The 22,835-nt window shown below is 38.9% G+C and overlaps 1 protein-coding gene across 1 annotated transcript in view; it reads right to left on the bottom strand.

Annotated features, from left to right (window-relative positions):
• Window positions 1–288: 288 nt before the first annotated feature.
• Window positions 289–22,835, bottom strand: part of HSF5 (heat shock transcription factor family member 5) — a 92,999-nt gene continuing 70,452 nt past the window's right edge. The window contains exon 6 of the mRNA XM_006889240.1: window positions 289–359. Coding sequence (XP_006889302.1) covers window positions 289–359 — 71 coding nt within the window. The remainder of the gene's footprint in view (window positions 360–22,835) is intronic.

Here is a 22,835-nt window from a genome sequence, read left to right as displayed (position 1 = left end):
TGTGACTGTAACAGAAGGCCATGACTTTTCATTTTAAATGGATCTGGGCAGACCAAAAAAAAAAATCGCTGCTAGATGTTTCGCAAGTTTATCAAATAATCTGAATTGAACAGCTCTAGAAAATAGAAAATTTTCAATTCTCAATGAACAAAATGTTCAATTAACAAAACAAGAAATTACTTTTTTTTTAACACAACTGAAAAAATCTCAACAGTGTGTCTGTCATGTGCAAGGCTACCCTGCCTCCAGCTAATGCTAGTGCACAATGTCACATTTGTCATCCATTTCTCACTCTTTCAATTCTTCTTCCTTTGGAAAATGCTCTTGCTTGCAGGCCACGTCCACCAGCAGATGAAGATCTAGAAAGAAAAGATTGTTCAATTCAGTCTTAGTCTCTCAGACTGCAGAGTTCTAGATGTCTTCAGACAAGAACAAATTATCTATATCTCACCTGTAGAACTGACTCTAAAATTAAATTGTCCCAACAGATTCTTCATTTTAGGGAATTCCTGTAACTTTAAAGCACACAGATGCAACCCAGTTCTTAATAAAAAATGACCTGACAAAACTTCAAGTTTCTCTTCTTTCAGTGGTGTGGTCAAGACTCTTTTCATTTAAAATGTCATTTATATAAGTAAATTGTAAGATGTGTTAAATATGTCAAAATAAAATATAGAAAACAGAAATGAAAATTTACTTCCCTTTATTATGGACAGATAGGTCCCTGAGTGGAACAAAGAATTTGTGCTTAACAACTAACCTACAGATTGGCAGTTTGACCACACCTCACAGCACCACTGAAGAAAGACTTGCTAATTACAGCTAAGGAAACCACATATAGAGGTTCTGTCCTGTTAACAATGAGGTCATCATCAGTTGAAATCAACTTGAAGGCAACGGTTGTTTTTTTCAGTAAGTAAAGGTGAATGGGTTGTAGAAATATATGAAAGTGAGGCCTTCAAAAACCAATCTTAAAATATTTACTCTCAAGAAAAGACATCATGAGTGAATGGACCACATGAACTATAGCCTCTACTAACATGACAGCAGAACTAGATGGTTATCTGTCCACCACCAATGACTGCACTGAATGAGATGTCTATAGAAGGTAACCACAGAAGTGGAAGCAAAAATTAGAACAAAATTCAAATTCACAAGAAGCGAAGACTTACTGCTCTGATGGAAATGATGAGACCTCCAAGACTATGGTCCTTAGACATCCTTCTAACTTAGAACTAAAGTCACTCCTGGAGATCACCTGTCTGCCAGGCCTGTAAGGCAAACGACATCATCTGGGAGGGACATGCTTCTCAGAACAATCAACTGTACATGATCAAAAGGGCAGTATATGTCCAGGAGGAGTATTAAGAAGGTAGGAAGATACAGCAAAACTGGGCAAATTAGAACAGAGAGCCCAAGGTGCAAATGGAGAGTGTGCGACACATTGTAAAGACAGCAACCAATGTTATGGAACAATTGGTGTATAAACAGCTGAATGGGAAACACATTTATTTGCTATGTAAGCTTTCATGCAAACCAAAATATATTTTTAAAAATCAAATACTACTTTTCCAAATTTGTTTACCTCCATAAAATTCCTACTTAATAACACAACTGAATTCTTGTGAAAACATCTATCTGAATCATCTGTGAAAAATAAAATCTTATCAGAGGTCAAGAGAAAGAAAGATTCATTAATAATAAAAGCAAAAATGTGAAGGAGCTATGGTGGCCTAGTGGCAAGAGGCTGCGTTACAATCCCTAAGTCACTCAGTTCAAATCCACCAGATGCTCCGATGGAGAAGGAGGGGCAATCTCCTCCTGTGCCTGTCGGATCAGAGTCGACAGTATACAACCAGTACGCAACAATAAAAAAAACCAACACCACCACCAAAACCAAAAATGTGAGCCCTCAGCTCAGGTACTAGTTCTAGAATACCAAAAGCTAAGGTCATGTATCTCAAGTTGCTATAGTCAAGGATGCTTTAGGCAGAATATTAAATGATCCAGGAAGTATTAAAAGAAGATGGAAAGACTATACTGAGTCACTGTATCAAAAGAAATTGGCATACATAGAAGAAATTTAATGAAACAACATATGAGCAAGAGCCTATGGTGATGAAGGAAGAATTTCAGGCTGCTTTGAAGGAAATAGTAAAAAATAAGGCCCCAGGAATAGATGGTATACCAGCTAACAGATGCTGCCCTGGATGTGCTCACCAAGTTGTGCCAAGAAATCTGGAGAACAACCACTTGGCCAACTGACTGGAAGAGATCTATATTTGTTTCATTCCAAAGAAGGGTGATTCAACAGAGTGTGGAAACTATAGAACAATATCATTGACTTCACATGTAAGCAAGATTCTACTGAAGATTATCCAAAAACACCTAGAACAGCACATCAGCAGAGAATTGGCAGAAGTCCAGGCTGGGTTTAGAAGGGGTAGTGGGGGTAGTGATACTAGTGATATTGAGCTAATGCTATATGGATCTTAGCTAACAGCAGGGAATACCAGAGGAATGTCCATCTGTGTTTCATTGATTATGCAAAGATGTTTGACTGTGTAGATCGTAACAAACTGTGGCTGACTCTGAGAAGAATGAGAATCCCAGAACATTTGATTGTGCTAATGAGAAACCTATACTTGGACCAGGAGGCAGTTGTCAGAACACAGCAAGGAAACACAGCATGGTTCAAAATTGGGAAGGGCGTACACCAGGGATGTATCCTCTCTCCATACCTTTTCAACCTGTATGCAGAACAGTTATCCAGGAGGCTGGGCTCTATGAGGAGAAATGTGGCGTCAGGATTGGTGGAAGATCTATCAACAATCTGCATTATGCATATGACACAACCCTGCTTGCTGAAACTGAGGAGGACCTGAAGCACTTGCTTCAGAGGGTCAAAGACTACAGCCTTCAATATGGATTGAGGCTCAATATCAAGAAGACAAAGATTCTCATCCCTGGACCAATTGGCAGCATCAGGATGGATGGTGAAGAGATTAAGATTGCTCACAGCTTTAGTCTGCTTGGCACCACAGTCAACACTCTTGGCACCAGTAGCCAGGAAATTAAAAGGTGTATTACCATGGGAATGTCTGCTGTTAGGGGCCTCTCCAAAGGCCTGAAGAGCAGTGGTGTCTCTCTGGAGACTACGGTGCGTCTGATACAGCCCATGGTCTTTGCAATCACTTGCTATGCATCAAAGAGTTGGACAATGACTAGGGAGGATAGAAGGAGAATTGATGCCTTTGAGCTGTGGTGCTGGAGAAGAGTATTTCAGAGTACCATGGATTGCAAGGAAAACAAACAGATTCATCCTGGAGAGGGTTATACTGGGCTGCTCCTTGGAGGCAAGGATTCTGAGGATTTGTCTGACATACTTTGGACATGTTGTAAGGAGGGACCCATCCTTGGAAAGGGACATCATGGTTGGTAGGGCTGAGGGACAGCGCAGGAGGGGAAGGCCCTCTATGAGGTGAATTGTTTCAGTGACTGGGGTAATCTGGATGGGGGTATCGGAGACAGTATGATTGGCACAGGACAGAGTTTATTTAGGTCTGTTGTACATAGGGTCACCATGAGTCTCAAGCAACTTGATGACACACAACAACAACAACAAGGTCATGTACAGAAGTTGAGCTAAACATCCTATCTAAAAAACACAGGTAAAATTGATTTGGTGGCACATAACAACAAGGTAGCAAAATGTGTAATGAATCAGGCCATTAGCCAAGGGGTTGGCAATTTGAATACACCAGGTGCTCCATGGAATAAAGATGGGCAGTCTCTTCCCATAAAAAGATTTCTAGCCTCAGAAACCTATTAGAGGATCACTATGTGTCAAAACTGACTTGATGGGACTGGGGGTTGGGGAGAGGGTGGAAATGTGGCTTCAAGTCCCTGGTGGCATAACCCGTTTACACTTGGCTACTTAACTGAAAAGTTATCTATGTGAACTCACCAAGCTGTGAGACACAGGCCTCGCAATTTAATTTATGCTTGTAAAGATTACAGTTGAGAAAATTCTATGGAGCCCAGTTCTACTCTAACACTTAGCACTCACTCACTGCATGCACACTCAAAGCTGACTCTTCATTGAGTTGCTGAGGTTGTATATTGCATGGGAGATTTTCCATCTTTCTCCCAAGGAACAGCTGGTAGATTTTAACCTTCAGAGAGGCTTGGCCTTTGAATTTGTAGTGTAGCACCTTTGAACTCCGCCACTAGAGAGCCCTACAACACACAAGTTCAACATGATCCCTACAACACATAAATCCAACTTGAATCAGAATTGACTCAAGACGTTTTCTATTTGTTTTAAATGTGGTTGGGGAGCCTCTGGGTGGTGCAAATTGTTAATAAACACAGTTGCTAACTGAAAGGAAGATGACCCACATATACCCTAAGGCATTAGGGAAGAAAAGGCTACTGAAGAAAAAAATCTGCTACTTGAAAACCACAGGAGCACAGTTCTATTTTGACACACAGGGAGATAGAACAAAAGTAACAACTATTCAAGTAACAGCAGATCCCACTGAGGGAGGTAGACTGAAAAATATCTTTAAACAAAGTATCTTTAAAGCTCAATGGTCAGGCTTTAAAAATTACATTTAGCTTGCAGCTTAATAAGAAGCACTTGAACATAGTATTTTTGTTAAAATGTACCACCTATAGAGTTGCACTGTGAACCCTCTTTGGTGATTTAATGTATATACCAGTTGCTCAAAGTATATACCAGTTGCTCAACAGAAGAGAGATGGGCAATCTCTTCCCATGAGATTTACAATCTTTAATAACCCAATAGAGGTTTTGCTATATGGGAATTTCCACTTAACAATGAGTTTTGAGTTTTAATAACCAAGCTGCAATTAGAGAGCTGGAGAGTACAGAGAGCAAAAGCACAAAAGTAAAACCACAAAAAAGACATACCTTAACGTGAAACTGCTAAGGCTCCTAAGATTTTACACAGAGTTCTCTTCTGCATACTTATCAGAGAAGATTAAGCACTTGAAGATCACAGTAGCCAGAAGGTCTCAGAGACAGAAGGACCTAAGTTACAAGAGTTTTGCAGCTACTTGTTTGGGAATGTTCATTTATATTGAGAGCACCTTTTAGGCTTTGAAGCCATTAATGAAATCTCACGGCACTATTTAATGGATACAAAATAGGTGTCCTTACTTTAAGAATAAACAGAACTTTGTTCTTAAGCATTTGTTGTTGCTGCTGCTGCTAGGTGCTGTCCAGTCAAGTTTGATTCACAGCAGCCCTATGAACAGATGTGAACATTGTCCTAGCCTGAGATTGCTACAGTCACTGTCAATGCACCTGGTTGAGGGTCTTCCTCTTCTTTCCAATCTCTCCACTTTTTCAAGCATGATGTCCCTCTCCAAGAAATAATCTCTCCAAGCAACATTCCCTAAGTATGTGAGACAAAGCTTCATCCTCTTTGCCTCCACGGAGCATTCTGACTGTATCTTCTCTAAGACATATCTATTTGTTCTTTTGGCCATCCACAGGATATTTAATACCCTTCTCCAACATCACAGCTCATAGGTATCAATACTTCTGTCATCCTTATTCATTGTTCAGCTCTCATATTCAAAGCAAGTGACTGAAAATACCATGGCCTGAATCAGATGCACTTTAGTCCTCAAATTTACATCATTATTCTTCAATAATTTGGAGGGGTCCCTGACTACAGACTTTCCCAGTGCAATACATATCCTGATCTGACTGTTGGTATCAAGTGTACTGATTATGGATCTAAGTAAGATGAAGTTGCTAACAGCCTCAATCTTTTTTTCTAATGATCATTATGTTGTTTATCAGTCCAGTGGCAAGGATTTTTGTTTTCTTGATGTTGAGAAGTAATCCATATTGAATGCTGCAGTGTTTAACTTTCTGCAACAAGTGCTTCAAGTCCTCCCCACTATCACCAAGCAAAGTTGTACCATTTACAAAATGAAAGCTATTGATGAGTTTCCTCTTCAAAGAGTTCAGCCTCTCAAATAATTTTCTCAGCATACAGATTAAATAAATATGAAGAAGGGATACAACCCTGACGCATACCTTTCAGAATTTTAAACCATGCAATGTTCCCTTGCTCTTTTCACAACAATAGCACAACTGAGTGTTCTGGAATTCCCATTCTTCTCAATGTTAGCCATAACTTGTTAAAATCCACACAGTCAAATGCCTTTGTATAGTCAATAAATAGACAGATTCCCCTGACAACAGCAATAATATCCCTGGTGCCACTCCCTCTTCTAAATCCAGCTTGAATGTCTAGCTGGTTTTGAGTGATCTTCAGCAGTATGTTGTCTACACGTGTTATTAGTGATATTGTGACAGTATCTCAATTTTAGAACTAAATATGGTAATATGGAACAGTATAGTTTACACAGTGAGATAAATTCTGCTTAGGATAATTCTATTGTAGTTACTATAGAGCTCTAGTGGCCTAGTAGGGTGGCTACTGGTGGCTTAGTGGTAAGAATTTGCATTGCAATCCTGAAGGCATGCAGTTCAAATCTACCAGTTTCTCCACCAAAGATGGGCAGTATCCTCTTGTATAATTACCTGCTTCTGAAAACCCACTGGAAGGTCAGCTACAGGTCAGTTCTGACTCAATGATATACAACAACAACAACACTGGCCTAGTGGTAAGAAATTATGCTACACTCCAAAATGCACACAGTTCAAATGCTACATAGAAGAAGGATGGGCAATCTCCCATGAAATTTACTGCCTCCAAAAGCCATTTGGAAGGTTAGCTAGGAGAAGATTTCAATTTAACAGTTAACAACACTGTAGTGACTGAAGGACCCTAATTTCAAACTACATCTAATCTTTGCCATATTTTGTAAAAGTCTGTCAGTTGCTGGAGATAGGTGCTTGCTCATTTCCAAGAGGAAAGATAAGGCAATCTCCTTCCATACAACTCACAGTCTCCAAAAACCTACTGAAGCCATGAGTTGGTTCTAACCTGATAGCAATGAGTTCTCAAGAGTTCAAACCCACTAGCAGATCTGCAAGAAAAAATGAACAGTTTTCTTTCAGAAATATCTAGTCTTAGAAACCTGATAGAGAGTTGTGCTGGGTCAGATTCGACTCCACAGCAATGAGTATTCTCTGAAGGTATTCTCTGTTTATCAGTAACAAAGGTTATGAAGTATCAAAAGCTAATAAGTACTTCCTGACACAGATTCCACAAACATTTTCTATAAACCATGGAATAGTAGCTATTTTCGGCACTGGGGGGTATATATATAACCTCTACTGTCATTGCTCTCTCTTCTATTGTAACAAGAAAATAGCCAGACAATATGAAGATATTATGAGCAGAGTGGGCTATTCCATTAATGTATTTTCACAGATTGAATTTTTTCATTTTACACATAGACATTTCTTGTTTTCTTACACTTTGCTTTCCTGTGATGTGCTTTACTTTATTTTTCCCAAGTTGAAGGTTTGTGGCAACCATGCATCAAACAAGTTTCTTAGAACCATTTTTTCCAACAGTGTGTGCTCACTTCATGTCTCTGTCACATTTTGGTAGCTGTCATGATCTTCCAAACTTTTTCATAATGTTATTACACACTTAATAGTCTATACACTTAGGTGAGCTTCCAGGAGGTTTTCAAGACTGTAAATTACACAGGGGTCAGAATAAAGCATATGACAACTAACCACAAGACATACTAAAATGTAGATGAACCTTGAAAACATGCTACGTGGAATAAGCTGCATACAAAACAACAAAAAACATATTATTCCATTTATATGACATATATGTTGTTGTTGCTGTTATGTGTCATTGAGTCACTTGCAACTCATAGCGAACCTATGTACAACAGCCCTAAACTGTGCTCTGTCCTGTGCCAATTGCACTGTCTCTGAAACTCCCATCCCGATGACCCCAGTCACTGAATCAATCCACCTCATAGAGGGTCTTCCTCTCCTGCGCCGTCCCTCCACCCTCCCAATGATGATGTCCTTCTCCAAGGACCGGTCTCTCCTTACAACATGTCCAAAGTATGTTAGACGGAGCCACAGAATCCAACACTCCAAGGAGCCACCCGGTTTAACCCTTTCCAGGATGAATCTGTTTGTTTTCCTAGCAGTCCATGGTACTCTCAATTCTCTTCTCCAGCACCACAGCTCAAAGGCACCAATTCTCCTTCTATCCTCCCTAGTCACTGTCCAACTCTCTGAGGCATAACAAGTGACTGCAAAGACCATGGGGTGTATCAGACGCACCGTAGTCTCCAGAGAGACACCATTGCTCTTCAGGACTTTAGAGAGGTCCCTAACAGCAGACTTTCCCATGGCAATATGCCTTTTAATTTCCTGGCTACTGTTGCCAAGAGTGTTGACTGTGGAGCCAAGCAGACTAAAACTGTGAACAATCTCAATCTCTTCACCATCCATCCTGATGCTTCCAATATAGAATATGCAAATCAGGAGAGACAGAAAATAGATTAGCGGTTACCGGGGGCTAAGAGATGAGAATGTACCGTTTCCTTGGGATGATGAAAAGGAAGGTTTTGGAAATAGATAGTAGTGATGGTTATACCACCTTGTGACTGAACTGTGTATTTAAAAATGGTCAGAACAGCAAATGATTATGTTACAGATCTTCTTGTTGTTGATTGCCATCGTCGAGCATGACTCACAGCAATCCTATGAACAAAAGACCTGAAGCCTTTTTATAGCTATCATCATTTCTCCAAGTTCACTGAGTTTCCAGAGGAATGTTGTTTATGAAGTGGATGTCACTCCTCCTTCCAATTAAAAAACTTTATGGAAAATCACATTAGCAAGGATATGAAAAAATCAGACCAACTATATATTTCTGGTAGAAATGTAAAATAATTTTGCAGCACAAAAAGCAGGGTGGCAATTTCTTAAAATGTCACTTAAAATGGTAAATTTTATATTATTGATGTTGTTGCTGTTATGTGCCGCTGAGTCGCCTGCCACTCATAGCGATCCTATGTATAACAACCCTAAACCCTGCTCTATCCGGTGCCAATCTTATTGTCTCCGACATGCCTATCCTCATTACCACAGTCACTGAATCAATCCATCTCATCAAGGGTCTTCCTCTCCTGGCGCTGTCCCTCCACCTTCCCAAGCATGACGTCCCTCTCCAAGCCCACCCAAGCATGATGTTCCTCTCCAAGGATTGATCTCGCCTTGCAACAGCAACATGTCCAAAGTATGTCAGACAGAGCTTCAGAATCCTTGCCTCCAAGGAACAGCCTGGCTTCACCCTCTGTAGGATAAACTTTTTCTCCTAGCAGTCCATGGTTTATTCAATACACATCTCCAGCAACAAAGCTCAAAGGCACCAACTCTCCTTTTATCATCCCTAGTCATTGTCCAGCTCTCTGATGCAAAGCAAGCAATTGCAAAGACCATGGCCTGGATCAAGCATACCTTAGTCTCCAGACTGACATAGTTCTTCAGTATTTTGGAGAGGTCTCTGACAGCAGACTTTTCCAACACATTTCGTCTTTTAATTTTTCTAGCTGCTGGTAACAAGAGTGTTGACTGTAGAGCCAAGCAAGCTGATGCTGTCAACAATGTCAATCTCTTCATCATCCATTACGATGCTGCCACTAGAACTAGTGGTGAGAATCTTTGCTTTCCTGATATTGAGCTTAAATCAATATTGAAGGCTGCAGTCCTTGACTTTCTGCAGCAAGCGCTTCAGGTCCTCTTTAGTTTCAGCAAGCAGGGTTGTGTCATTTGCATAACAAAGATTGTTGATGAGTCTACCTCTGATCTTGATGCCACACTTTCCTCATAGAGCCCAGCCTTATTGATATCTCAAAATAAAGTTAGTTTTTCCTCTCAATTTGGACTAAAAGAATAGGCAACAGGAAATAACAAAACAAAACAAAAATTCCATTCCATATACAAATAAACACATCTCAGTTTCAATGGGAACACAGTAATAAGATATGAATTAGTATCCTTAATTTAACATTGTTGTCAAATTTGTGGTTGTTGTTAGGTGAATTATTATCTTTAATTCATTTAATACATGTCAAATGAATGAGAATCTTTAATTTGACATTGTTTTCAAATTTGTTGTTGTTAGGTGCCATCAAGTTGAGTATGACTCATAATGACCCTATAAACAAAAGATCTGAACTCAGTCCTGTTCTGCACCATCCTCACACTTCCTGACACACAATAGCCCACTGCAGCAGTCACTTTGTCAAACCACCTGATTGAGGGTCTTCCTCTCCTTCACTGACCTTCCACCCTTCCCAACATCATGTCCCTTTCCAAGGAATACCTCCTAGCAATATGTTCAGAGTATGTAAGGCGAAGCCTCATTGTTCTTGCCTCTAAAAAGCACTCTGGCTGCACCCTCTCCAAAGACTTATCTGTTTATTCTCTTGGCTATCCATGGGATTTTCAGTTCTCTTCTCCAACACCACAGCTCAAAGGCATCAATTCTTTTTCCATCATCCTTATTCATTGGTCATGTTAGTTGAAACTGGAAAGACTATGGCCTGAATCAGATACACCTTAAAGGTCCTCAAATTGACATCACTACACAATTCCTATTTCCAGCAGTACAGCACTATACTTACAGATCACTATTACTTGTAGCACAGTACTGAGTTAATGGGAGTTACTCAATAAGTATTTTGGGTTTTTTAAACTTTTTTTATTTTTTCTCTCAATAAGTATTTGTAAAAAGGAATCAGAGGAGTGGTTTGACTTCCTAAATATCCAAGATATACCTTTTGGTGGTTAAGTAAATTACTGCTTCTCCTCAAGTACTTTTTTTTTTTAATTTAGGTTGTTTATTTTTCATTTCAATGAACATCTACAGAGATTTTGGGATTCCATTCATTCATTGTTGCACCCTTCTCCCCGCACAACTCAAGTACTTTTAAAAGCACATCAGTAAAAAAAAGAGAATACCTGATGGAGATAACAAAAACCAATTCATCACTTATTCACCTATTCAACAAATATTGAATGCCACAGGTACTATTTTAGGTGCTGAGAATACGATGGTGAACAAAACAAAGCCCTTGCTTTCCTAGAACTCACACTCTATAAAGGGAGAAAAATAATTAACAGAAAATGTCAAGCAGTGACAAGCTCATAGAAAAAAAAGAGTGACATAAGAAATAGAAATCAAAAGAGGGCAGGATATGGGGAAAGGGTCACTTTTTCAGCTAATGGGGCCAAGAAGGTGATGATGAGTTAGGCTTTGAGCAGTGTACTGAATTTTCAAAGGCACAAACCATGAAAATATTTGAGTGAAAGTACATTTAAGGCAGGTAGAGAAAACAGCCAAGTGTGAAGGACAGAATACATTCAAAGAATAACAAAGAGACTGATACACTCAGAAGACACAGGAAATAGAGGGTGGATGGAGTTGAAGTCAGAGGTACTGGTTGTTTTTAAGTGTCATCGTGTCAGCTTCAACTAAGAGTCCAAATCACTGACTGTCTTGTATATTTTCATACTTTATTCTAAATGTTATAGGAAACTACTGGAAAAATTAAAACCATGAAATAATAAAGTTCATAAAAATATCACTCGAACTTAAGAGTTTGACTGTAGGAGTCAAAAGTAGAAGCAAGATCAGTTAAGAAGCTACTGTATTGTAGCAGTGGCAAAGTTTAACACAGCAGCAAGTAATAAATGTTGGAGAGGAAGCAGAGAGATAGGAACTCATACACTGTTACTGTTATGTGCCATTGAGTCACCTGTGACTCATAGCAACCCTATGTACATTAGCTTTGAGCCCTGCCCGATCCTGAGCCAATCTCATTATTTCTGACACAATTAATCCCATTTCTCAAAGTCACTGAGCCAATCTACCTCATCCTGGGTCTTCCTCTCCTGTACTCTTCCTCTATTCTTTCAAGCATTATGTCTCTCTCTAAAGACTGGTCCCTCCTTGCCATTTGCTCAAAGTATGTGAAACGGATCTTCAAAACCCTTGCCTCCAGGGAGTAGCCTGGTTTCACCCTCTTAAAAACAGACCTGTTTGTTCTCCTTGCAGTACATGGAATGTTCAACATTCTTCTCCAGTACCACAATTCAAAGGTAACAATTCTCTATTATCCCTAGTCATTGTTCAGCTTTCAGATGCATAGCAAGTAACTGCAAAGGCTATGGCCTGGATCAGGCATACCTTAGTCTCCAGACTTACATGACTGCTCTTCAGTACTCTAGAGAGGTCCCTGACAGCACTTTCCTAATTCAATTCACCTTCTGATTTCCCGACTGCTGGTGCCAAAAGTGTTGATCATGGAAACAAGCAAGCTGAAGTTATCAATAATCTCAATCTCTTCTTCATCCATAATGAAGCTGCCAGTTGGTCCAGTGGTGAAAATCTTTTGTTTTCTTGATGTTGAGCTTTATATTGAAGACTACAGTCCTAGACCTTCTGCAGAAAACACCTCATGCCCTCTTCAGTTTCAGCAAGCAGGGTTGTGTCATCTGCATAATGCAGGTTGTCGAGTCTTCCTCCAATCTTGATATCACACTTCTTCTCATAAAGTCCAGCCTTCCAGATGGTCTGTTCTGCATATAGATTGAAAAGTTATGGAGATAGGATGCATCCCTGATGCACACCTTTCCTGATCCTGAATCATTCAGTGTTTCCTTGCTCTGTTCTGATGATTGCTTCCTGGTCCAAGTATAGATTTTGCATAAGCACAATCAAATATTCTAGGATATCCATTCTTCTCAGAGTTAGTGACAGTTTGTTGTGATCCACACAGTCAAATGCCTGTGCATAGTCAATGAAACAAAGATAGACATTCCTCTGGTACTCTCTGCTTTCAGCCAAGATCCACCTAACATTAGATGGCTCTTGAAATACTAGTTTTGGCACTGAATATGACACTAGTCCTCTTTAATGTGTCATTACCTGCAGAATAGATAATTTTACTGATTAAAAGCGACCAAGGGACCTCTCCAAAGTGCTGAAGAGCAGTGGTGTCTCTCTGGAGACTAAGGTGCGTCTGATACAGGCCATGGTCTTCGCAATCACCTGTTATGCATCAGAGAGTTGGACAATGACCAAGGAGGATAGAAGGAGAACTGATGCCTTTGAGCTGTGGTGCTGGAGAAGAGTATTGAGAATACCATGGACTGCTAGGAAAACAAACAGACTTGTCCTGGAGAGGGTTAAACCGGGTGGCTCCTTGGAGGCAAGGATTCTGAGGCTCCATCTAACTTACTTTGGACATGTTGTAAGGAGAGACCAGTCCTTAGAGAGAGACATCATGCTTGGGAGGGTGGAGGGACGGTGCAGGAGAGGAAGGCCCTCTATGAGGTGGACTGATTCAGTGACTGGGATAATTGGGATGGGAGTGTCAGAGACAGTGCGATTGGCACAGGACAGAGCGGAGTTTAGGGCTGTTGTACATAGGGTCGCTATGAGTCGCAGGCAACTCGACGGCACATAACAACAACAACAACAATTCCTGTCCATTTGACTTCACTAATGATTGTCATTGTTAGGTGCTGTCGAGTCAAGCACAACCCATAGAAACTGTATGAACAAGAGATCTGAACCCTGTCCTATCCTATGCCATCCTCTCACTTCCTGAGCACTAGAGCCCATTGCGGCTCAATGGCACCCGACAGCAGCAGCTGCATCAGGGAGCTCTGGTGGCCAAGCAGTGAACAGTTGTGCTGCTAACCTAAAGGCATGTGATTCAAATCTACCAGCTGCTCTACAGGAGAAAGACGGGCAATCTCTTCCTGTGCGACCTACTCTAAGAAAGCCTTGCTAGAAGGCAGCAGCGGGTCTGTTCCATTTCAACAGCACGTAACAACAAAGCTGTTTCTCATTTTAAGCCATACCAAATCAGCAAGTGGAAAGTCTTTCATTGGAAGGTACATCATTAAGGTATACTGTACTCTGAGGAAGTAGTGTTTCCCCATTTTCATTTTCAGTGCCTTCCAACCTGAAGAGGTAACTCTAGTGGCCTAGTCTGGAGGGAATTGTGCTGACAGGCCACAGACCAAAGTGATATTTGAATCCACCACTAGCTCCAAAGGACAAAGATGAGTAATATCCTCCCATGTGATTTATAACCCTAGAACCCAACGGAGCATCAGCTATGAGTTTGTTCTAACTTGATTAACAATGAGTTGAATTAGTCCAATTTGAGGGGCTCATCTTCTGACAGTATATCAGACAGTCATAGGGTTTTCAAGGGCCCATTATTTCAGAAGAGGATGCCAGTTCAGCTTCTTAGTCTGGAAGCTTCACTGAAACCTGTCAACCACGAGAGACCCTGTGGGTATTTGAAGTGCTGGTGGCACAGCTTCCAGTATCAGAGCAACAAGCAAGTCACTAGAATATGACCAGCTGAAAGATGAATGGTGGATGTTTCTTGAGATAATAAAACTGGGGAAAGGGTGGGATATGCTAAATTTGACTATGTATTAGATGTATTTAAGTTAAGATGTATTATTACCAACTCTGGTTAAGATATCTTGTGCCATAAAACCTTACATATGGCTATGTTTTCATAAGCCAATTATTAGCATAAATTCTAGCAGGGAAGAATAATGTGCAACTTTGTGAAATGTATTTCTGCTTACATTCTAATTATAAAAGCTAACATTTTAGTAAAAAAGTTGTAACAATCATAAATCATTTGTCCCTGCCTCTAAGAAAATTATTATGTCATAACAATGCTAAAATATCACAACTCTCATATTTCATACCCGGAAGCTGAGGTTAATTAGGACCCATCTATCAACACCACTGACCAAAGCATAAGATTTTACTTAGAAGAAACCAAGATAAACTAAAAAAGATCATTCATGAGCTAATTATTTTATCAGTTACACTTATAATCACAGTATGTAGTCAAAGGGAGGAAATCACTTTAATAGCAGGCACCAGAATTCTTTGGGTCAATAAGTTGCTTAGGGTGGGAAAGATGAAGACTTAAGGACTTTGAGAAATAAGAGAAATATTTTTCTGCCAAAGGAGGACAAGAATTCTGGGTTCAGGAGAGAAAAAACTTTTAAAAGACTAGAGAAGAAAAAGTATGATGCTTTAATTACAAGGAAAAAGGATGGGGGAAATATGGCAGGAAGTTATATACTGATTAGCCTGAGTCCATTTTAAATTAGTTTCTGTTCTGGTGGCCTAGTGTCAGGAAGCTGCACAATACTCCCAAAGGCACATGTTTCAAGGCCACCAACTGCTCCAAGGGAGAAGGATGGGCAATCTCCTCCCTTGAGATTAACTTCCTCTGAAAACTCACCAGAGGATCAGCTATGGGTTGGTTCCAACTTGAAAGTACAGAACAACAACAATAATTTTAAATGCAAAGTTTTTCCACTTACCTGAATCTTCAGGAAAATGTGCCATTCATACAACTACCTAGACAAAGAGGGCTAAAAACAGCATCTGGTATTGCATGGAACAGAGAAAAAGAAAGAATTCTGGGAAGAGACTTACCAACAAATCTGGAATTAAGCAGAAGCAAGACTAAAAAATAAAAGCTTGTATGAGACTAAAAAATGCTAAGAATTAGGGAGCTCTGGTGGCCCAGTGGTAAGACGCTGCACTGCAATCCCAGAGGTACACGGTTCAAATCCACCAGATGCTCTGCTGGAGAAGGAGGGGCAATCTCCTCCTGTACAAGTCAGATCTGATTTGACGGTACACGTAAAAATAATACAATAAAAATTTTAAAAAAATGCTAAGAACTGTGGAAAATACATTTTGGTGTGGGACAAGGTTAACTTGAGTTAATCAAAGCTAAGGCCCCAAAGTCAGTTAATATGTGGGACATAACAAAGATATTGAAAAATACATTTGATTAGCAACTAGGATCTTAAAGCTTCTGAAAAACCATCTAAGATGTAAGTATTGGTTTTTCTCTATCTGGAATAAAGAAGAGTAGGAAAAGCAAAGATGTACTGAAACAATTCATCCAAAGGACCATGAAGCACACAAACTTCAACTTTCACCTTGAGGTCAGAAGAACTAGATGAGTTGAGCTGCCACTGTTGAGTACTCTAAAAGGAATCACAGTAGGAAGATCCTAGATAGGGTTGGGGGAAATGTGGAGCAAAACAAAAAAGGCCACACTCACTAGTCCTACAGCAACTGGTGGCAATCGCAAACTTTGGAACTCTCAAACTCTTACTGTGGCTCAATTTTCTGCCAAACAAGACAGGTTAATTAAAGTGACTAATAACACTATGAAGGAATTCATTCTTTATAGTTGTTGTTAGGTGCCACTGAGTGACCTGTGACTCACAGTGACCCTATGTACAATATCTCTGAAGCCTGCTCTATCCTGAGCCAGTCTCACTGACTCCGACACATCTACTCCCATTACCCCAGTTACTGTGTAAATCTGTCTTATCCAGTGTCTTCCTCCCCTACCATGTCCCTCTACCCTTCCAAGCATGAAGTCCCCCATGTGCCGAAAGTAAGTCAAAGCTTCAAAAGTCTTGCCTCCAAGGAGAAACTTGAGTGCACCCTCTCTAAGACAGACCTGTTTGTTTTCTTGGCACTCTTTTGCATCTATCATGGTACTGACAATTGGCCCATTAAAACTTATTTAACCATACTCTTAAGTGGAATTTAGATTGGTTCTAGATTTACTATTTACTCTGTATTGACTTTTTTATGTTACTACAAAGGCATTTATGCAAGCATTAAAAAATGAATTTCTGTTGGTAGAATTCCTAAGTTGAGTAAACTAAAACGTAATATATAATATCTTCTTTCTCATAATTTGCAATATTTCATTATTCCAATAGTGAATAAAATTGTTTGTTATTGTACTTTTGTGGTGGCTATTACACTCTTTTAGAGTAACCAATTATATAAGCTCAGGAGGGTAGAATTTGTCTAAAGATAAAGGTCTGAGGACAAGAAGGGATAGGATAAAAGGATTAATGGAAATTAAAATTACAAGGAGGAAAAAGGAAAAGTGTGATACCATTGTGAGTACTGTAGTTAATATAATAAAACAAAATTAATATGAACAGTTGAATAGAAAACCAATTTTCCTTGTAAACTTTTATCCAAACTACAATTAAAAAAAAAGGGGAAAAAGAACTGCCACTGCAAAAAAAGAAATATATATACACACACACATTCTATTTTTTAATTAATTTTAATGAAAGTTTACAGACACTTACAGTTCCAGTCATTCATTGTTAAACTTTTCTCCCTAATACATTGTTTTTTAAAAGCCACTTTATTTTCTTAAATAGATGCACTGTATTTAATTCAATTATTTTATCTGGTTCCTTATGAGAATTTGTGCTTTTTCTAAGTTTTTGCTATTATAAATAACACTCTAGGAAGTGGCTTCTTTTTTGGCAGTCTTTGGGATATTCAGTACTCCTCTCCACCACCACCACTCAAAGGCATCAATTCTTGTCATCCTTATTTACTGTTCAGCTCTCAGCAACATAGCAAGTAATTAGAAAAGACCATAGCGCCACTGACTGGGGAAAAGTATTTGATAATGACGTATCAGATAAGGGACTTATATCCAGAATTTATAAAATACCTGAGCACTGCAAGATAAGGGTGAATAATCCAATAGAAAAATGGACACAGGATATGAACAGACACTTCACCGAAGAAGACATTCAGATGGCACACGAAGAAATGTTCAAAATCCCTAGCTCTAAGAGAGATGCAAATTAAAACAACTATGAGCTATCATCTCACCCCAGTCAGAACAGCAAAATTTAACAGAACAGCAAGCAACAACTGCTGGCAAGGTTGTGGAGAAACTGGAACCCTTATTCACTGTTGATGGGAGTGTAAAACGGTGCAACCACTGTGGAAGGCGGTATGGTGCTTTCTCAAAAAGTTGCAAATAGAGATACCATTTGATCCAGCAATTCCACTACTGGGAATATACCCCAAAGAGACCATAACTGACATCCAAGCAGATATATGCACAACCATGTTTATTGCGGCTTTGTTCATAAAAGCAAGGAGTTGGAAACAGGACTGACCTTGGGGTTGGGGAGAGACTGAGAAAGATGGGTTCAATAATGTATACTGCATTGAAACAGATGAGGGAGAAAACTGTTTAAAAGGATTATGTGATTAGGTATTTTTGTCATGACAGGAGTCTAGAGTGAGGGCTACAAGGTGGTTTGTATAACAATGAAAGAATTTATCTTTTACTTTTCCAAGAGGGTAGTGTACTAGGAGGGAGGGTTGGGAAGGGAGAAAAGTACAACAATGAATGAATGGAAATCCAAAGTCTCTGTAAATTTTTACTGAAATTAATAATAAATTTAAATAAAATAAAATTTAAAAATGTTTTTCTGATGACTTAATGAAGTTAGGCCCCTTTCATGTCCTTGTTACTTCTTCGAATATTCTCTTTGGCTAAAAGCCTCTTTGCTTAATTTTTTAAACTAGGGGCTTGTTTTTTTTTTCCTTACAAATTTATAGGAATTCTATCTTCATCTTTTTTTATCTTATTATTTTTTGTGTGTACTGTCAAATCAGATCTGACTGGTACAGGAGGAGATTGTCCCTCCTTCTCTAGCAGAGCATCTGGTGGATTCATACCTCTGGGAATGCAGTGCAACTTCTTGCCACTAGGCCACTAGAGCTCCCTGCGAATTCTATCTTTTGATACATATCTTTTGTTGGAAGGATTATAAATAATACTAAGTGGCAAAGCAGGTTAATTGTTGGGTTTAACAGCTGAACCCAAAAGATCAGCTGCTTAAATCTACCAGCCACTCCACAAGAGAAAAATGGGATAGCCTGTTTCTGTAAAATCTTACAGCCTCAGAAACCCTATAGCCAGTAACTCTCTGGCCTATCGGGTCACTATGAGTAGGAACTTATTTGATAGCAGTGAGTTTTTTCAAAATAAAAACCTTTTCCCACTTTGTTGTTGTTGCTATGCGCCGTTGAGTTGCTTGCGACTCACAGCGACCCTATGTACAAGAGCCCTAAACCCTGCTCTATCCTGTGCCAACCTCACAGTCTCCGACACACTCACTCCCGCCACCCCAATCACAGAATCGATCCATCTCATTGAGGGGCTTCCTCTCCTGCACCATCCCTCCACTCTCCCAAACATGATGTCCCTCTACAAGGACCAGTCCCTCCTTGCAACATGCCCAAGTATGTCAGACAAAGCTTCAGAATCTTTGACTCTAAGGAGCATTCTGGCTTCACTTTCTCCAGGACAAACCTGTTTGTTCTCCTAGCAGTCCATGGTACATTCAACACTCTTCTTCCAGCACCAGAGCTCAGAGGTATCAATTCTCTTTCTATCAACCCTATTCACACTGTCCAACTCTCCAATGCATAGCATGTAACTGCGAATACTATAGCCCAGATAAGGTGCACCTTAAGTCTCCAGCCTGATGTTGCTGCTCTTCAGTACTCTTTAAAGGTCCCTCACAGCTGAGTTTCCCTATGCAATTCGTCTCTTGAATTACTGGCTGCTGGTACCAAGAGTGTTGACTGTAGAGCCAAGTAAACTAAAACTGTTAACTATCTCAATTTCTTCACCATTCATACTGATGCTGCCAACTGGCCCAAAGGTGAGAATCTTTGTTTTCTTGATGTTGAGCTTCAATCTGTATTGAAGGCTACAGTCCTTGACCTTCTGCAGCAAGTGCTTCAGGTCCTTCTCAGTTTCAGAAAGGTAGGTAGGTCATATTTTTATTCTCTTATGCACAGAAGAAAAACAACTCTAAGAGCCTGGACAAAACATTACAAGTAATTATATCTGTATTCATTTGTTCACTACTTTTCACTTCTCCATATTTTGCAGTTAAGGAATATGTAACAAAAAGGGAAGGGGAGAATTAAACCGTAAAAGGAATGAGGTGCTTAAAGGGGATGGCGTAATTTTAAAATAGCCACACAGGCATGATGAAGCTAAAAATTAACCCACTAGAAGAGGCTAAGCTACAATTTGTTTATATCAAGTCCTCAAGTAAATAACTAGAGACACCTAGTGGACAGTAATGAAAAATTTACAGCATGTATTTGAATGTGATCAATGCGTTTGAGATGTTAACAGCATCAAGAACTCAAAACTCATTGTCAAGTTGATTCACCACTGAGCCTCTAGTGGGTTTCCAAGGCTGTAAACGGTCCATCTTCATCAGAGTATGAGACACTGGTAGATCAAAACTGGCTAAGAAGCACAGTTTTGGGGTTAGCAGCACAATTTCCTTTGGATCATATCACCAGGGCACTAAAATACACTCTAGTTCACTCATCATCTAGTTTCCCAATAACCAGAAAAAACCTTCAGCTCTCAATTGAATTAAGGATAGATTACCAGTGGGATGGATTTGGAACCAACTAACAAATGTGGCCTAAATTTGGATAAAACAAGACACAGTAAAGTTAGAAGTAGAAATGGAACGGATTGAGGGATGGCTAGCTATTTAAATTGTGGGGACAATTTTTATAAATGTTAATATTTAATGAAATTGCTGCATTATTAAATAAAATTAATATTAAATTAAAATGTAGAGACCCTTGTTCAAAACAAAAAATTTAACATTAACAATGTTGAAATAAAACTTTCTCCTTTCTTTAAAAAAGGAAATTCTTCAACTAGTCTCTGTTCAGATAGTGATTTTCTCCTTTACTATTTTCTGGAACTGTGTGTAGAACAAGAATTTTTTTTTTCATTGAGAATTTAATGAAATTTGGATCTGGAGTTTTCTTTCTGGGAATGTTTTTGGTAACAGATTAAATTTCTTTAATAGACGGAAAGCTATTTCTATTTTCTGTTCCTGTGTGAATTTTGGCAAGTTGTGGGTTTTTGGGGGTTTTTTTTTAATGTGCCCATCCTCTTCAAGCTGTTATGTTCATAAACATAACATAAACATTCATAAAACTGTTCAGAGTATTTCACTTATTCTTTTTAATGTGTGGGTATTTGAGATGGTAACCATCTTTTCATTCTTTGACAACTTGAGTTCTTTTTCTTATTAGTTTACTTAGAGACCTGTCAGTTTGGTTGTTTTTAAAAAGAGTTGTTTTTGCACTTGTTAGCTGTCTCTATTATCTATTGGTTTGTTCTTCCTTTTCCAGATAAGGTGAAAGCTTAAGTCACTGATTTTAGATCATCATCTCTGATTTAAAAGTTATGTTTTCTCTCCAAACACTGCATTAAATGCATTCTACAAATATTAATGCTGTATTTTCATCTCATTTAGTTAAAAAATGTCTTATTTTTTATTGTGATTTTATTTGTGATTCATGGCTTAGATATCTGTATCTGGGGTTTTCCTAGTCACTTTATTATAACTGATTTCTAATTTAATTCTGTTGTGATCTAAGAAGAGTAATGAACTTTTTTTGTATTTTATTTTTAAACTGATTGCATCTCAACACCAAGAAAACAAAACTCCTCACAATTGGTCTCATCAACATCATGACAGCTAGAGAAAAGACTGAAATTGTCAACAATTTCATCTTACTTGGATCCATAATCAACAGTTTTAGTACTAGGAGTCAGGAGATCAAGAGACGTATTACATTGGGCAAGTCCACTGTTAGGGACTTCTCCAAATCATCAAGGAGCAATGATGTCAGTTTGAAGACTAAGGTGTGCCAAGATCTTTTCAATCATTTGGTAGGCACCTAAATAAGGATGACAGAAGTAAAACTGATGCCTTTGAATTGCGATGAATATTCATTCCATGGATTGCCAAAACCCAAACAGGTAGATCTTAGATAAAATGGAGCCAGAGTTCTCCTTGGAGGCAAGGATGGTAAAACTTTGTCTTGCATACTTTGGGCATGTTCCTTGAAAAGGCTATTCCTTGCAAAGGGACATCATTCTTAGAAAGGTGGAGAGTCAGCAAAAGAGAGAAGATCCTTAACCAGGTGGATTGACACAGTGACTTCAGCAATGGGCTCAAGTGTGTCAGAGATGACGATGATGGCACAGGATAGGACAAAATTCAGATCTGTTGTTCACAGAGTTGCTATGAGTTGTACTCAACTGACAGCACCTGACAACAAAATAGAATTTATCTTAGGGAATATACCATCTCACTTGAAAATAATCTATATTCTGCAGCTGCTGGATGTAGTGTTTTCCATATATTCAGATTAAGGTGGCTAGTTATGTTGCTCAGATTTTCCTCTATCTTTACTAAAATTTTTGTCTAGTTATTCTAATAACTGTTTAGAGGTGTTAAAATATCCTATTATAATTGTGGGATTATCTGTTTCTTCATTAAACTTCTGCCAATTTTGTCCTTCATGTTTTGAATCTCTATTACTACATGTACATACATTTAAGACCCCTAGGCTTTTCTGATGGGCTCTGGTGGTGGAGTTCATAGGGAGTTACACTGCTAACCCAAAGGCTACACTTCTCTGCAAGTCTAAATCCACTAGCAGCTCTCAGGAAGTATGACTGGCAAACTCCTCCTGTATTATTTACAGTCTTTGAAACCTTTTGGAGAGTCAGTTATGAATCAATTCTAACTGAATGGTAATGAAGTTACACCTTCCTAATTATTCCTCTTATGAAAGGATTTTTTAAAATCTGTAACACTGCCATAAAGTCTATTTTTTTTTCCATAAAGTCTATCTTATCTGGTACTAAAATAGCCACACTACCTTCACATGTCTTGTAAATAGTATGGAGCAAGATAATATGCCTTTTTGTTTTTTTAAGATCCTGCTTTTTTAATTTATTCTGGCAATCTCTGACTTTTAATTGTATTTCTCAGGCTATTAAAATAAAATAAATGTTTTTAATCTTTATTTTATTTTTTTAATTTACTTTATTATTTTTTGTGCATGTACCATCAAATCAGATCTG

This window comes from Elephantulus edwardii, unplaced genomic scaffold (genome assembly GCF_000299155.1).
Source record: "Elephantulus edwardii isolate Elephantulus edwardi_28Jun2011 unplaced genomic scaffold, EleEdw1.0 scaffold00077, whole genome shotgun sequence".
NCBI lineage: Eukaryota > Metazoa > Chordata > Mammalia > Macroscelidea > Macroscelididae > Elephantulus > Elephantulus edwardii.
The sequence above is the reverse complement of the archived record's forward strand: the minus strand, read 5'-3'. Positions and strand labels throughout refer to the sequence as shown.